Source organism: Narcine bancroftii, chromosome 1 (genome assembly GCF_036971445.1).
Source record: "Narcine bancroftii isolate sNarBan1 chromosome 1, sNarBan1.hap1, whole genome shotgun sequence".
Taxonomy (NCBI): domain Eukaryota; kingdom Metazoa; phylum Chordata; class Chondrichthyes; order Torpediniformes; family Narcinidae; genus Narcine; species Narcine bancroftii.
In genome coordinates, this window is record NC_091469.1 from 352850921 (window position 1) to 352868962 (window position 18042).

At 36.4% G+C, this 18042-nt stretch overlaps 1 protein-coding gene across 2 annotated transcripts in view; it reads left to right on the plus strand.

Annotated features, from left to right (window-relative positions):
* Nucleotides 1–18042, plus strand: part of phlpp1 (PH domain and leucine rich repeat protein phosphatase 1) — a 186697-nt gene that overhangs the window by 95926 nt on the left and 72729 nt on the right. For both annotated transcript variants that reach the window (XM_069910973.1, XM_069910981.1), the window contains exons 2-3: nucleotides 15670–15860; nucleotides 17267–17392. In XM_069910973.1, coding sequence (XP_069767074.1) covers nucleotides 15670–15860; nucleotides 17267–17392 — 317 coding nt within the window. The remainder of the gene's footprint in view (nucleotides 1–15669; nucleotides 15861–17266; nucleotides 17393–18042) is intronic.

Sequence of the window (18042 nt, forward strand, 5' to 3'; positions counted from 1 at the left end):
TGAATGAAAGGTGTGCCAGTTTTAGTTGACTGAAAGATAATAGTGCAGTAAAATTTTGATAATGTGCCATCCTACCATTCAGAAATCCCATTGGAGCACCAGGTAATGCATGATGTTCTCCCTCCCATGTCACCAAGACCCAGGTTCCTGTGTTCCCTCTCGCCTCACTGGGGCCTCAGTACCTATGCTCCCTCTTGCCTTACTCCCTTTAATCTTATCAGCTTCACTGAGAAATTTATCATAACATAATGTGACATCTTAAAAATGAATTTAAAGAGAAATGTAATGTGGTCTTATAATATGAAAAACATTCTAACTCAAAATACTGCACTTCCCCATAGTAATTAACAATAATACATTTCTGAACATTTAGTGAGACAGATAAATTATCTGTCAGCAAAGTGTCTGCTTAAAGTTGCTGATGTGCAATCTCATGAAGCCTATTGATGGGAATAGTTCAACTATTATCAAAAGCTATTTACCTAAACTCACAACAGTGATGAAGTGTTTTGAAAGGCTGCTGTTGAAGCATAACAGTGCTTGTCTGAGTGGTGACATGGATCCCTTCCAATTCGCCTATTGTAACAACAGGTCTGCGACAAATTCCATCTCAAAGGCTATACACAAAGACCTGGAACACCTGGACAGCAAAAATGAATACATCAGGATGCTCTTTATCGACTATATTTCGGCATTTAACACCATCGTCACTTCAAAATTGATCAGTAAACTCTCAAACCTTGGACTCAACATTATAATGTGTAATTGGTTCCTGGATTGCCTCACCTCTAGACCACAATCTACAATCTCCATCAGTACCAGAACACCATAGGGCTGCATTCTTAGCTGCCTGCTCTACTCACTATACACCTATGACTGTGGCTTGGTACGACAATACTATGGCAATGGGTTGAATAAAAAAGGACGATGAGTTAACATTCACAAGGAAGATTGAAAACGTGGCTGAATGGTGCACCAACAACAACCTCGATGTCACGCAGTGTCACCAACACCGAGGAACTGATTCTCGATTTCAGGAAGGAAAAACTGGAGATATTCTATTCAGTGATCATTGGGCGATCAGAGATGGAAAGTGTGAGCAAATTTAAGTTCTGAGGAGTCACTATTTCAGACAATCTACCTGACTCTCAAAATGGACAAGACAAAGGAGATGGTTGTGGACTTCAGGAGGATCAGGAATGACTACTCTCCTCTACACATTAAAAGCTTGGCAGTGGAGAGCACCAAGTTCCTCAGTCTACTTAAGAAGCTACCTATCCTGGACACTCAACATCTTCTCATGTATCAGGAAGGTGCAACAGCAACTGCACTTCCTGAGAAGGCTGAAACAGCCAAGGCTACCAGGCAGCAACCTATCAACTTTATGCAGGAGATCTATCAAACCATCCTGGTCAGCTGCATCACAGTGTGGCACAGTTGCTGTAGAGGATTGGATGAGTGGTCAATCCACAGATGTCTGGACCACCATCTCTTTCCCACCCCCCCCCCCCAACCAATCAATGTGATTTACTAAGATCGTTGTTTAAAGAGGGCTTGGAAAATCAGGGTGGACCTCGACCACCCAGCATGTAGCATCTTCCAGCTACTCCCGTGTGGATAAAGATACAGATTATAGCACCCAGAACCACCAAGCTGAGGAACTCCTTCCCACAAGCAGTGTCACTGGTGAATAACTGCTAAAAACTACTCTCTGTGGCTCTACTATTAAGAATTAAGAACATTTATTTTAATATATGTACTGTGTATATACAGTGCCCTCCATTATGTTTGGGATAAATACACTTTTTTTCCTTTATTTGTCCCTATGCTCCACAGTTTTAAATTTGTAATCAAACAATTCACATTCCAGATTTTACTCAAGTTTATTTGGAAACATTTTGGTTTGACCATGTAGAGATTACAGCACATTTTGTACATAGTCCCTTCATTTCAGGGCACTATAATGTTTGGGATATTTGGCTTCACAGGTGTTTGTGAGTACTCAGTTATGTTTAATTGCTTCATTGGTGCAGGTATAAGAGAACTTGGGTTGCTTCTAAGCTCTTGATTACCTTTGGAGTCTATAGTTGCTGTTTTTCAACATGAGGACCAGAGCTGTGCCAGTGAAAATGATGTTACTCGACCTTCTGATGCTGAAAAACAAGAATAAAACAGTAAGAGACATCACCCAAACCTTAGGATTACCAAAATTTACTGTTTGCAACATCATTAAGAAGAAAGAGTGTAATGGTGAGCTCAGTAATCTCAAAGGGACTGGTATTCCAAGGAAGATCTCCACTACTGATGACAGAAGAATTCTCATTATAATGAAGAAAAATCTCCAAACCTATGTCTGACAGATCAGTAACACACTTCAGGAGGCAGGGGTGGATATGTCAATGACTATTGTCCACAGAAGACTTCATGAACAGAAATAGAGAAGCTACACTGCAAGATGCAAACTATGGCAAAAATGGTAGGCTTTGGATCTTGAACAGTTCCTTTACGCCTCCACACTTGGCTGTTACTATCACTTTAATACAGGTTAAACTTCACCTCATCTGTCACAAAACATTTTTCCATCTTCGCAAACTGTAATCAGGCCATCCTTTCTGTGGTTAACTAGTGGTTTGCATTTTGCAGTGTTGCCTCTGTATTTCTTTTCATGATCTTATGCAGACAGTATATATTATTTGTCTGTCTGTGTATTAAGTTTCTATGCATGTTTTACAATGTTCTGCACTATGGACTACAAAATAATGTTTTGTTGGGTTGTACTGGTACATTCAGATGACAAATAAATTTTAACTTATGTAATGTATCAGGCCTGCAAACAGACCACATTTCCCTAACCAATAGAAAATACAGCACATTATTAGGCTCTTCACCCCATGATGTTATGCCAATGTATGTAAACCTACTCCACAACTATCTAATTTTTCTGTACCTCACATCCATATCCCTCTATTTTTCTTCAATCCATATGTTATAAGAGCAAACACAGTAATCCAACTCTTTGTAACAAATCTAAGGTCCAAAACTTCATTAGAAAGATAATTAAGAAACATGAGAGATGAAGACATCTATAATGAAATAAAGGTATTTTCAATGGTCAATGAAGCAGAAATGATAGCCAGAACACTGGGGAGTTTTCATGCTTTTCCTAAATGTGTTTTAACTTGGTCTTAAAAGACATGCAGATTCCTGGTGTACCATATTTGTGGATAATGTGATACAGTATCAAATTGTTTTCCAATGAGTACCAGAATATGGACGAATCGTGCAATTTTCTAATTTTGGAAATTAATGCATTATCCATTGATCCACTGCAACTGACTGCAGTTTCCTTTTGCTTGTCTTTTTATTAACCAGGGTTGTCCTGTGTTCACTGAAAACAGGATCTTTGGTGACTTGTTGGAAATAGCATTCAGTCTTTTGAAGATGAGCTTTATTTATGTGAGGTTGTTTTCCTTGCCATATGTACGAGGAAATAAACAAATCCTCTGAATCAAAGAAAGATTTAGGAATGAAGATTGGTAAAGCTTGAAAAAGATAGGAAAATTTTGGTGAAATGTTCATTTTAATCGCATTTTAGTCCAATCATTGCTTTGATTAAATAATACTAAAAAGTTTTAATTCAATAGATTTTTATAACATCTTGTAATTCCCAAATATCTGAATTGGTCTTTCATTATTTTTAATATTTTTTTTATTTTTCACTCTATGAACCATAGCAACCAAAATATGTACAAATGTTTCTCATTAAATTTACACAGTGGTCTTTTCTCCCCTTTTTTTCCCCTTTCCCTCCTTCCCCTCCACTCAATCCCCTCCAAAACCCATAAATATTCAAAGTATACAATACAATAAAACCATAAAACAATATCTTCACACAAAGGAAAATGAACCAGAAAAATGCGTCATCTATTTATTACACACTGAATATAGTCATTTTGTCTTCTTTTTCATTCTCATTTTAGGGAATGGAGGTCATAGGCAAGCTCTCTCTGATATGTTCCATGTATGGTTCCCAAATTTGTTCAAACATTGTGACTTTATTTTTTAAATTATGTTATTTTTTCCAATGGAATACATTTCTTAATTTCCATGTACCATTACACTCATGCTCTCTTCCATTTTCCAAGTTGACATTATACATTTTTTTGCTATCGCTAAGGCTATCATAATGAATTTTTTTTTGGACTTTATCCAATGTGAGGCTTAATTCTCTACTTCTGTTACTTAAAAGAAGTATCTCTTTCTTTTTGTATGTTATTTTTTGTAATTTTATTTAGTATCTGATTTAATTTTTTCCAAAACGTATTTACTTTCATACATGCCCAAGTTGCATGTAATGTTGTTCCCATTTCCTTACAGCGAAAACATCTATCCAATAATGTTGAATCCCATTTTTTAATTTTTGAGGAGTAATATAATCCCTGTTTAACCAATTATACTGTATCATGCATAACCTTGTGTTTATTGTATTCTTCATAGTTCCAGAACATAACTTTTCCCATACTTCATTTTTTTTAATCTTTATGTTTAGATCTATATCCCACTTCTGCTTAGGTTTATAGTTTATTTCATTTTCCTTATCTTGCAGTGTAATGTACTTGTTGGTTATAAATCGTTTGATTATCATTGTGTCTGTAATCACGTTTTCAAAGCTGCTTCCTTCAGGTAATCTCAAGCTGTTTCCCAATTTATCCTTTAAATAAGCTTTCAATTGATGATATGCAAACATTATACCATGAGATATTCCATATTTGTACTTCAACTGTTCAAATGTTAATAAATTATTTCCCAAAAAACAATTTTCTATTCTTTTGATTCCTTTTCTCTCCCATTCTCTAAAGGAAAGGTTGTCTATTGTAAAAGGGATTAGCGGATTTTGCGTCAATAGTAATTTTGGTATTTGATCATTTGTTTTTTTTTCCTTTTTAAGTGGATCTTCTTCCATGTATTAAGTAAATGATGCAGTACTGGTGAGTTTTTATATTGCACCAGCTTTTCATCCCACTTATAAAGTATATGTTCTGGTACCTTTTCCCCTATTTTATCCAGTTCTATCTTAGTCCAGTCTGGTTTTTCCCTTGTCTGGTAAAAATCTGATAAATACCTTAATTGTGCGGCTCAATAAAAATTTCTAAAATTTGGTAACTGCAAACCACCTTGATTATACCTCTCTGCTAATTTATCTAACGCTACCCTTGGATTCCTTCCTTTCCACAAGAAATTCCTTATTATTCTCTTTAGTTCCTTAAAGAATTTTTCTGTTAAAGGAATTGGTAACGTTTGAAATAAGTATTGTATCCTTGGGAACACATTCATTTTAATGCAGTTTACCCTCCCTATCAACGTTAGTGGTAATTCTTTCCAATGTTCTATGTCTTCCTGCAATTTCTTTATTAGTGGCTGATAATTTAGTTTGTACAAGTGGCTTAAGTTATTATCTAACCTGATCCCTAGGTATCGGATTGCTTGTGCTTGCCATTTAAATGGTGATTCTTTTAAAAATTCTGTATAGTCCGCGTTACTCATTGGCATCACTTCACTTTTATTTGCGTTGATCTTGTACCCTGATATTTCTCCATATTCCTTCAATTTCTTATGTAATTCTTTTACTGATACCTCTGGTTCTGTTTAAGGTATACTATGATGTCATCTGCAAATAAGCTAATTTTATACTCCTCCTTTATTTTTATCCCTTTTATTTTCTATTCTTATCAGTTCTGCCAAAGGTTCTGTTGTTAAGGTGAAGAATGATAGGGATAGTGGGCATCCCTGTCTAGTTGACCTACTTAATTTAAAGTGACTCGATACATATCCATTTACTGTTACCTTTGTCAATGGACCATTAATCAATGCTTTAATCCAATTTATATATTTTTCTGGTAGATTGAACTTCTGTACTACTTTAAATAAGTAATTCCACTCTACTCTGTCAAAGGCTTTTTCTGCATCTAGAGCAACAGCCACTGTTGGTTTCTTATTTCCTTGAACTGCATGGATTAGATTAATAAGTTTCCAGACATTGTCCGCTGTTCGTCTTTTCTTAATAAATCCAATTTGATCTTGTTTTACTATTTTAGGTACACAATCGGCCAATCTGTTTTCTAATAATTTTGCTATTATCTTATCATCTGAGTTAAGTAGAGATATTGGTCTATATGATGCTGGTGTTAATGGATCCTTCCCTGTCTTTGGTATTACTGTAATTATTGCTGTCTTATATGAATCTGGCAAGTTTTGTGTTTCTTCTATCTGGTTCATTACTTCCAGGAGAGGAAGAATTAATAACTCTTTAAATGTTTTTTTAGAATTCTATTGGAAATCCATCCTCTCCTGGTGTTTTATTGTTCGGCATCTTTTTTAATCTATCCTGTACTTCCTCTATTTCAAATAGTTTTATTAGTTTGTTTTGTTCCTATTCTTGCAATTTCGGCAGTTCAGTTTTAGCAAAAAAATCCTATATTTTATCATCTTTCCCCTCGTTCTCAGTTTGATACAATTGTTCATAAAATTCCTTAAAGTTTTCATTAATCTCTGTTGGATTATATATAATTTGTTTGTCCTTTTTCCTTGATGCCAGTATCATTCTTTTAACTTGTCCTGTTTTAAGTTGCCAGGCTAATATTTTGTGTTTTTTCTTCCAGATTGTAATACTTTTGCTTTGTTTTCATTATGTTCTTATCCACCTTGTACGTTTGTAATGTTTCGTATTTTATTTTTTTGTCCGCCAATTCTCTGCTTTTCGTTATATCATCCCTTTTTACTAATTCCTTTCTGTACTTACTGTAAGGTAAAACATCATGAGATGGGAATGTGTAAGGAGTTACCCTGCCCTGTACAGGGCTGTAACAAGATGTAAATGCATCCTTGTACTTACAAGATAAGAGAGACATTGATGATTGAGAGGCAGGAAGCTAGCAGGGAAAGGATAGCAACAGTTTTAGTCATTGGACAAGTAATGATATGATGATGTTCTAAGCATGTATCCAAGGGTATAAAAAATCACCATTTTGCTGATAACGGCAGAATGCATTCTCCGACTAACATGTTTAGTCGCAAGTGTTACAATCCGGTAATAAAGAACAAAGAACCCTGATTTCGACTCAGCCTGGTGTTTGTCTCACTCATTCATGAACAAAGCAGACCTAACATTACTAAATCCCTTTCCAACTACTCTATTTCCCGATTGTAATCCTTTTTCATCTTCGTCACATAACTTTTTATCTACCCTATAATTAAAGCTTTAATTGGATCCCATAATATAAATTTGTCTTTCACTGATCTGTCTTTTGTCCAGTTTTATCCAACATTAGGTCCAAATTAAGGTTAAAATCCTCTCCTATCAATATATTTCCTTGTGTGTCTGCAATCTTCAAAAAAATATCCTGCATAAACTTTTGATCCTCCTCATTAGGTGTGTATATATTGAGCAAATTCCAAAATTCTGAGTATATCTGACACTTTATCATTGCATACCTCCCTGCTGGATCTATTATTTCCTCCTCTATTTTGATTGGTACATTTTTGTTAACTTGTATGGCTACATCTCTAGCTTTTGAATTATAGGATGCTGCCATTACATGTCCTACCCAGTCTCTCTTAAGTTTATGTTCCGCTTCAGTTAGATGCGTTTCCTGCACAAATGCTATATCTATTTCTTTCCTTCTTCAATAAATTTAGTAGCCTCTTCCTTTTAATTTGGCATGTATTCCATTAATGTTTATAGTCATATAGTTCAACATGGCCGTCTTATATCTTGCATACACCTCTTTTCTTCCTCTTCACCACCTCCATCCCCCTTTTCCCCATTTTCATCTCTTAGTTTTCTCTTATTACACTTAATGTACGGCAACACATTTAAAACATAAAGTACCCCCGCAGTTCCCACATCCACTAATACCTTAACCCCAAAAGTTCCTCCCACTCTCTGAGTTGCCCCACATCCCTTGCCGGGCAACCACAACTCCCCTTTTCATTTGGATTGTGATCTTGTTCGCAGCGTCAACTGATTTTGCAGTGACGGTTATTCCCCCTCTCCAGAAAACACTTTTTTAACACATATAACAAAACTCTCTCTCTTCCCCCCCTTACTCCTTTCCTTCTTTTTTCCCTCTTTAGTTTACATATACATTGTTTTTACATCTTTATATATACTTTATCGCCGTTCTTCATTCTTGTTACATTTCTTCATCTATTCTCCTGTCCTGCAAACGTTCTGCAAATTCTTGCGCTTTCTCTGGATCCGAGAACAGTCTGTTTTGCTCCCCAGATATAAGCACGGCTGGATGTCTTAATATGAATTTGTAACCTTTTTTCCAAAAAATCGATTTTGCTGTATTAAACTTCTTCCTTTTCTTTAAGAGTTCAAAGCTTATGTCTGGGTAAAAAAAATATTTTTTGACCCTTGTATTCCAATAGTTTTTTGTCTTCTCTAACTTTATTCCTTGTCTGTTCCAGTATATTTTCTCTTGTCATGTATCTCAAAAATTTTACTAAGATGGATCTTGGTTTTTGATGTGCCTGTGGTTTTGGAGCTAATGCTCTGTGTGCCCTTTCTATTTCCATTTCTTCCTGCATTTCTGTCGTTCCCAGGACCTTTGGGATCCATCTTTTTATAAATTCCTTCATGTCTGTGCCTACTTCATCTTCCTTTAGGCCCACTATTTTTATGTTGTTTCGCCTACTATAATTTTTCAACATATCAATTATCTGAGATAACAACTCTTATGTCTTTTTAATTTTTTTATAATTTTCTTACAATTTTTCTCAAGTAATTTACTTCCATTTCTACAGCCGTTTCCCGCTCTTCCACATTCTCTACTCTTTTCCCTATTTCTGTCATTACCAGTTCATTTTCCTTTTAATTGCATTAAACTCTAATGAAAACCATTCTTTTAATGATCTCATTTGTTCTTCAAAAAAGACTTTATCTATATTCTGTTCATCAGTTTTACCTTCTATTTCTCTGTGAAGATCTTGGTCGTCTTCTTCTTCTTCTGTGTCTGTACTTTTGTTTGTGTCTTCTTCTTTTATTTGTGTCTGTGTCTCTTCTGTTTTTCCTGATGAGTTGCTTATATCTCTTTGTCGGGCCTCTTCTTGGTGGCCCTCTTGTTGCTGGTCCTCCCCTCCTGGGCTGCTTGTCTGTTGTGCTTCCTGACGTTGATCTTCCTGTTGGTCATCCCTCTGTCTATCTCCCTCGTCTGTTTCATCGCTCCCTTTTCTGCTGGCTTCCTCGTCCTCCAGCTGAGCGCCCTGGTGTCAGGCGTCCCTCAGCTGCTCGCTCTGTGACAGCTCACTCCTCTGCTGAGCCCCCCTCCCGCCGGTGTCCTCTTTCTCCTTTGATAGCGCACTGCACACTTTTGTTTGGCTCCGAGAGCCTTTTTGGTAGCGCACTGGCTGGTGGGTCGCAACTCCGCAGGGCAGGCACTGACCTCGAGGGTCGGGGTCTCCTCGCCACCACAGCGTCATGTTCCTTCGTGCAGGTAAGGCCTTCTTCTATCTTCTCTGGCGACTTTTCTACTTTTTTTCCCAGTTGTTTTTACTTTCTCCTTCTTGGAAGCCATCTTCTTTCTCTTTGTATCTTTATCTTCTATTTTTTATATTTTATTTTTGTTATGCTTTGCTTTTTCCTATTTTTTTTTCTTATTTTCCTGGAGAAGGTTGGTTTTCCCGACCGGCCACTACTCCATCATGTGATTCCTTGGTCTTTCACTATTTTAAACGGGAAATTAGAATATCTTGAAAAAGATCCCTTTTGTGGTAATAGTTCACTCTTATGCAAATTAAATTTATAACCCAAAAACTGGCTAATATGGGTAAACAAATTTAATATTTTTGATATAGAAACCTCAGGGTTTGAGGTAAAGAACAAAAGATCGTACACATACTTTACGTTCAACTCCATCTCTAGTTATTCCTATAAAATCTCTGCTCTCATGAAGAAGAACACCTAACGGTTTGAATACCAAGTCAAAAAGCAAAGGAATTGGAGGGCAACTTTGTTGAGTTCCCCTATAAAGCCTAAAAAGTTTTGATTGTTGTAAATTAGAGTGAATTGAAGACGTAGGATGTCAACATAATAATTTAATCCATTTAATAATAAAGCTCATCTTCAAAAGACTAAATGGAATGGGGGAAATTATCATTTCCAAATCTTAGATTTTACTTTTGGGTGGTTAATATACACAATCTACTTTTACTGTTACATTTTGATAAACTGCCCTTCTTGGTTAGAAATGGAATTGAATTTCTATTGACAATTTTAGATTATTTTACCCCCTTTTCTAAATCGACACATAATCCAATAATAGATTGAGAATATGGACACAATTTAGGAATTTTTTGGCTATAATAGTTTTTCTATTGCCAGTCCTATTATAGATAACCATCTTTTTCAACCTTCTTTGTTAGATTTAGGTTTTAAGGAATAGTATAGATTAGTTATTAAAAGTTATAAAGATCTTTTTATTCAAAAGAATTTTGCTTCTTTTGAACAATTGAAACCCAAATTTAAACTTTCTAATAAACATTTTTTTAGATATTTACAAGTTAGGCATTTTGTTCAGTCTAAGCTTTCTGAGTTTCCTTGAATTTCAGAAAAATATTCTTGATTTTCTTTTTGATTTGCAGTTCTCTCAGAGAGGATTAATATCAATTATCTATAATAATTTATTAGATTTAAGAACAGCCTCCTCAATGGCTGGGATTAATGTGTGATTGTGAAAGCAATTTGAATATATTATTTTCAGACCAAGATTGAATTTTCATTCTTAACTTGATTAATGACTCCTTATTTTGTGCACGACTTTGTTTGTTACAATTTAAGGTGGTGCATAGTCAAATTATCTCATTTTTAAGCAGATATCGATCCACATGCGATAAGTGCAAAATCTTTGAAGCTTCATCAATTGATGCATTCTAGGAGTTCCCTAATTTAGAAAAATTTTGTCAAGCTTTATCAATGATTCTAAAGATCAAATTAGATCCATGCCCTTTCATTGCTATGGTTTGCTTTTCTCGAGAAGAGAATATCTTCTTGACTTCAACCCAGGAGAGAATTTTAGTTTTTAATGCGTTGATCCGTAGATGAGCAATTTTAATGAAATGGTAAGATAACTCTCCACCCATTCAACCTCAGTGGTTACATGATGTTATGTCCTATTTAAGCTTGGAGAAAATTAGATACAACATTGAAAATACAAAGTTTCAATTGTATAAGATGTGGGGCATATTCAGAGATTGCTATCATAATTGGAAGATTTGAGAAGTTTGAGAGACTGGGAGCCTGAGGGTCCTGCTCCTGCCAGGGAGGTTGAGATACCCGCTGCCGCCAGGAACCCGAGGATCACTGCTGCACCGCTGGGAGCCCGAGGTCCATTGCTGCCACCACGGGGAGCCCAACATCCCCGGTCAGTTCAGCTCTGAAAAAAAAAATCTGATATAAATGAGGATTTCTGATTTGTTTTGGATATCTTGAGGATTTCAGAGAATCCGATTTCAGATAATATGAGTTCTATTGTGAAAGGAAATAGCATTCAGGCAGTGGCAATTCCCTTAATTACTTTTTGAATTGAACTTACTAATCAAACTGTTTCTTTCCAAATTTGTCATCCCAAATACAGATTTGTTTTAAACTCAGCCTGGTAACCTGAAATGCAAGAAATGTTTTGTATTCTCAGTATCTTTAAAATACCTCACTGTTAATCATTATGCAATAAATATTTATATAATGGTTCTGGTTTTTCCATAGGAAATAGTACAATATTATTGTTTTTATTACTATTAGCTGAATTTTGAGAGTTGCATTCCATTCCATACTGCAACAATATGAAATAATACTTCAAAAACTCAATTTATTTTTTTTTGCAGTGTATCATATAGCAAAATGCTGATAATCTCGACGAGACTTTGGTGAGGCTGGATTATAACATTTTCTGGGCTATTGAATTCTTCTTTTAATAACAAAATGCTGCTATTTCATTTTTTAAATATATTCCACAATGTTACAATAAATAATACATTTTGCAAGAAATACTGTGAATCCAAAGGGCATAGAAAATATGCCAACACTCCAGATCGATTTCCATCTTTAAATCCATTTATGTTTTGATCCTGTACCCAACACTCTGGATATTGGTTCACGATCCAGAAGAATGAGTGTGAGTCAGATGCCGAAACTTCAGGATTTCCAGATATTCCAATGTAGGATTATCAGAGTTTAAAGTATTTGCATATTGGTAAATGAATATTGTGAAGTTTTAGATATATGGATAATTAGGAATATCAAGAATTCTTTTGTTTGAAATGTTGCAGGTGCTTTGGCATTTTAACATTTCTTTCTGGGTACTTTCTAGTATATTACCTCATAGGCTATGCAGATGTTCATTGATTTTTTAAATCCCCATCACAATAATAATTATAGGTCATTTTGTAAGTCTGAGCAAGTCTGAAAAATTAAATCAACATATTTTAGAATAGGATAGCCTAATGGGATAAGATGAAAAGGAGAGCACAAAAATCAGTTGACTGAGTTGGAAATGTACAGTGAATCCCTTAATTCAAATCATTGGACAATTTGAAGAATTATTTGCCATCAAGTTGGTGTAGCAGCTAGCGTCAGCTATCAGGACTGGGGTTTGAATCCCACGCTGTCTGTAAGAAGTTTGTATGTTCTCCCCGTGTCTGCATGGGTTTTCCTCAAGGGCTCCAGTTTTCTCCCACCACTTGAAACCTACCAGGAGTTGTAGGTTAATTGGGTGTCAGTTGGGCGGCACAGGCTCGTGGGCTGAAATGGCCTGTTACCATGCTATATGTCTCAGTTTATAAAATGATTAATTTTTTTTAATCATAAAGGACTCCTGTGCTAGAGAAGAATGACCTGAAAGCCTTGCTAACCTGTTTCAGTTAAGTATGTAGAATCAAAATGTTGCAAGCAAATATGCTGAAACCCACAGCTTCTGCTGCTGTACATCCTGCTACATATTGTTGATCATGTTTAAATCTATCTTTGTATCCCTGTGTACCTCGTTACAGTCTACATCTACATCTAGTAAACATCTAATAAACAGTTCAATAATTGTTTTGGTTTGTGGAGTGCTTTCTACTGTTAGCTGATTTCTAATAGGGGCAAAATAGTAAACTGAATGTTTGCGGTCTTGTGTATTCAGCAAAAAATGTGACTGCTCTGCATAGTTGATGTTTGTGTTCTTACTGCAGTAAACCGCTTACCGTATATTTTGGTGTATAAGTTGACCCCCTTTTTTTAAGCTAATTTTAATGGTTTTATGTTTTTCTGGCACATGTCGACCCCCATTTTATGGGCTGTCTGAGCCTCCCAGGAGCAACCCAAAAAATTTTAAAACACCCCCCAATTGCAAGTAAATTAAACTGTAAATTAAGTAACAAAAAAACTCTGCCTACCAGGCAGTAGCAGCAGACGGAGCTGGAGCAGCAATATCTTACTCCTGGCGGGAACAGGAACCTCAGCCTACCAGGCAGGAGCGGCAATGGTAATCTCAGGGTCCAAGGTAGGAGTGGTTATGATGGCAGCCAGCAGTGGGGAGGTGTCTGGGAGTGGTGGCACTGGTGGTGGGGAGGTGCTTCCAGCCTCGACCTGTATGCCAAATTGACGTCAATCTTTTTTTTAGTCTCAAAGATATATCCTGTGTATAAGTTGACCCCCGCCCACTTTTGAGAATTTTTTAAGGGTTTCATGACTTGTACACTGAAATATATGGTAATCTTCACTTGGCTTGTGCCCATTTGGTGGATTTGCAAGTGTGGAAACTCAGTAATTTCACACCATTGTTTGCATATTTTCAAATAGTCTGTGTGCATGAAATTAATCATTACATTTTCTGGGTGCTTACAGGATTCTTCTCAAATGTGCATTTTTTTAAGATCCAAATAAGGTTATCATGATTCTCATTGGGAAATAGGAAATTTCTCATAAATAGCTTTTAAAACTATTTAAGATTATTCAGGATATTTAAGTTCTTGTTACCTTGCTAGCTTTATTTTGCAGCATTTTCTGCTGTTACTGTACTTCCACCAATTACATTCTTAGTAACAAGAAGTGAGTCATTCATCCTTTTCCTATATTTAGACATGTACTGATTTGTGCCAGCTATAAGAATGCAATCAATCTGTTGGCATGTGTCAGTACGAAGGGATTAGTTAGTATATTCAGGCTAGAAACAAAATAAACATTAATTGCATAGGTTTTATTTTTATAAGTGTTATTTCTCCACAATGACTACAGTAATTAATGTCCCATGATGTCACAGAGGGAAAAGGATGAACTTATCAGGATCTAAGAGAGTAAAATAGTAAAGGGCTTGGATGATTCATGTCTGAGTGTCATTAGTGGTGGGAGGAAAACAAGCATTGGTATTAACAACAAAAACTAATGAAACCACGACTTAACGATCATTTTAAATTCTACCTGAATTCAAAAAAAATGACATTCTTATATGGGAACATCAATACCCCTGAGCATAAAGCCCTCCAAAATGTAGTGGACACTGTCCAGGACATCACAGGCAAAACACATCCACTACTGAGTACATCTACAGGGAATGCTGCTGTCGAAAGGCAGCAGCAATCATCAAGGATCCACACCACCCAGCACACATTCTTTTCTCGCTGCTGCCATAAGACTTGCACCACGTGGTTCAGGAATGGGGGCTACCCCTCCACCATCAGAATCCTCAACGACAAAGTCAATTAGAGTCTCATTTAAGGACTCTTACTTGTGCACTTTATTATTTTCTTTGTTCTCTGGATTGCACAGTCAGTTTGTATGTGATATCATGTATGTACTCTCACAATAAATCTGAAATTTAGAAGGACAGAGGCAAGAGAAGTGATTTTGATAGTTTATATGAAGTTTTGTTATTTGGTTTATTGTGATAAAATTATTGAAAGAATTTATTTTTTCTTGGAAACTATATCCAGTTATTTTCTACAGAAGTATTAGAAATCTAGAAAGTTGCAACTCGGAAGAAAATCTAACATTGTTACTCTGGCCTACACATGACTTCAAACCTACCAATTATACATTATTAGCTTCCTTATCTTATGTAACTTTTGCTTAAGAAAACATTGTGAAATATCCTCTGCAAACTAGAAAATGTGCATAGGGACAATCCTGCAGTGGAGGTGGGGGGAAGAAGACGTGGTCAATTCTCAGCTTTTGTGAAGTTGGTTGATACCCTGAGTGGTTATTGGGGCACTACAATAGAGTCGTGGGCTGAATCTTCCATTAGAAATCTGGCTCCCAGAACATTGGGTGGCGCAGCATCATGCATCATTGGGCCTCATTCTGTGCAATTGGTTACCTGTGCTGAGGGAATGGTTTTGACAGCTGATGAAACTCCCTCAAGGTTCAACAGCTGTCAAACCTGTCAATGAAAATTCGAATGTTCAGGAAGTCTGTCCTCTCTCCAGTATACATTTGCTGCGTATTTTCCAATAGCTCATTGAAATCTCAACTGTTCATTGATATTAGCAATAATAAGTTAACCCAGTTCCATTTGTTACTCTCATTTATTTTCCTTCTGAATTGTTTTTATTCCATTTGCAAATTAAGTAATTAATCTTACCCCCTCCCTCCTAACCCAGACCAATTGGTTAATTGTTTTCTTTGCCTTCCAGGAAAGCCTTACAACATTGAGCATTTGGAGCGAATTCAGCTGAGTGGTTTGTTCAATGTTCGTAAGGGGAAAATGCAGCTTCACAAGTGGACCAGGCGCCAGGTTATCCTGTGTGGCACTTGTTTGATAGTTTCCTCTGTGAAAGACAGCCAGTCTGGCAAAATGCATGTACTGCCTTTGATTGGAGGAAAGGTATAGTGGCAATACTTATCATTTATGTATTCCACAAATAATGTTTGCATTTTAAAAACAAATTTAAAATAATTATTTATCACTTTGTAAATTGTAGAGAATTCTGAATGGTTTGAATTTCACCAGGTTTATTTAGTCATAAGCAGAACTGTACAGGCCCATCAGCCGCAATGTTTTGTCAACCCATATTAACCTAGTCCACAATCAATCAAACTCCTCCCTCCCTCACTGACCATAACCCCCTATTTTCCTGACACCGATGTTCCTCTTTAAAAGTTTTCCTAAATGTCCTGGTTGTATAAGCCTCAACTACTACCCCCAGTCGTACATTCCAGGTACCCACCCTTCCATCCTATCAACTTGCATGGCAATCTTGAGGAATGTATGAACTTGTGTGCTGAGATCCCTCTGTTCTTCCACACTGCTAAAAATTTTGCCATTATCCATGTACTCTCACTTTAATTTCGATCTTCGAGAATTAATTTCACTTTTTTGGATTGAACTATATCTGTTACTTCTCCATCCAACTCTGCATCCTGTATCCCATAGCAACCTACAGTAATCTTCTGCACTGTCCACAGTAGGAATGATGGGATTAAGCTTGAGAGTGTGCAGAAAAGAGTCACAAGGATGATGCTGTGTCTTGAATTGGAGGGTGAGACTGAATAGACTGGCACTGTTTTCACTGGAATGAAGATAATTGAGGCGGGACCTCCAGAGTTTTATAAAATTGTGAGGTGCACAGATAAAATGAATGGGCACATTTTTTTCCCTCAAGATAGAGAAGTCTTAAACTAGAGGCCATTGGTTCAAGATGAGAGGGGAAAGATTTAATAAAGGGATCTGAGTAGCAAATATATTGGCATCTGGAATGAGCTGATGAAGCAGGAGAGGATAATACAATTTTTAAAAATATTTGGATTTGTACATGATTAGGAAAGGTTTGGAGGGATATTGGCCAAAAACAGCCAAGTGATACCTTAGTTGGTATGAATGAGTTGGGGTGTGGTGTCTGTGCTATATAACTATTCAATAAGGAAGTGCCAATTTCAACACTTGGCTTTCTTGTTAAAATGAAAAGTTTTCTTCTTTGGGCAAGAAAAGCAGTGTTATTTGATTTCAATAACTATTTAAACTTTTTTGATTGATTTTTTAAAAATTGTCTTCTAACTTATTTTGAGCAAGTAGATAGTTTTAGAAGCATGGTCTCTCATCAGAAGTTAAAAGGCCCTAGGCTGCACAATGCTGTACAGGCTTCCAGGGTTAACAGAGGACCACACTAAAAGGAAGATTATTTTGGGACAGCTAGAAATCTCATGTCAACAGAAGATCTGCAACATTTCATTGAAGTAGCTTGAGATGTGTAAAGTGCGCTGCTTTATGGATTAATTTTCCTTTTTACATAGGTGGAAGAAGTGAAAAAGTACCAGCACTGTTTGGCTTTCAGTTCATCAGGCCCACAGGGTCAGAGCTACTACATCAGTTTTGACTTTTTCCCAGAATACTTACGCTGGTTAAGGCAAGCTTCAAAGGTGAGTCTGTGTGTGGATCTGCTTTTAACCCCAACGTTGTGTTTCTAATGATTGCTTTTGGCAACAAAGCAAGCCAACTTTTGCATTCTGCATGCTGTGATTGAAGATTGGATAATTATTTGAGCACACCAGAGAACCATGAGAACAGTTTCTCAAAGTTTCTTTATACAGGTAGTTGTCATCTGTAAAAGATTACCAAAGATTGCTCACCAGTTTTATATTTCCAGTATACTATGTGATAACAGAATAGTCTTCGGTGAGAGTAACATTAGAAGTTTTTTTTGTCTACTGTGGACAGATCTGTTCTAGGTGTTCCTCTGACAGACACAGTTTTAGGTGCACAGCTCATTGGCCACTAATTAGGAACTGGGTAACAGTGTAGCACTTTCACTTAGCATCAAAAATAGTCCTTGGAGATTAAATTTAAAGAGAATTTGAATTATAAATGCAGTTCTCATTCTCTCTCTCACTTCCTCGACGTGTAAACCAAGTTAAAGTTAACCATTGCCTTGTAATGTCTATACTCATCATTCATAAGTCAGCATAAACACATGAAAAGCATTATTCACATCCTTTCCTCGAACTCAATCCTGTTTTACTGGCACTCATCCACTCGTCCATGTTTGTCTTCTTCGTTGCCCATCACCCAT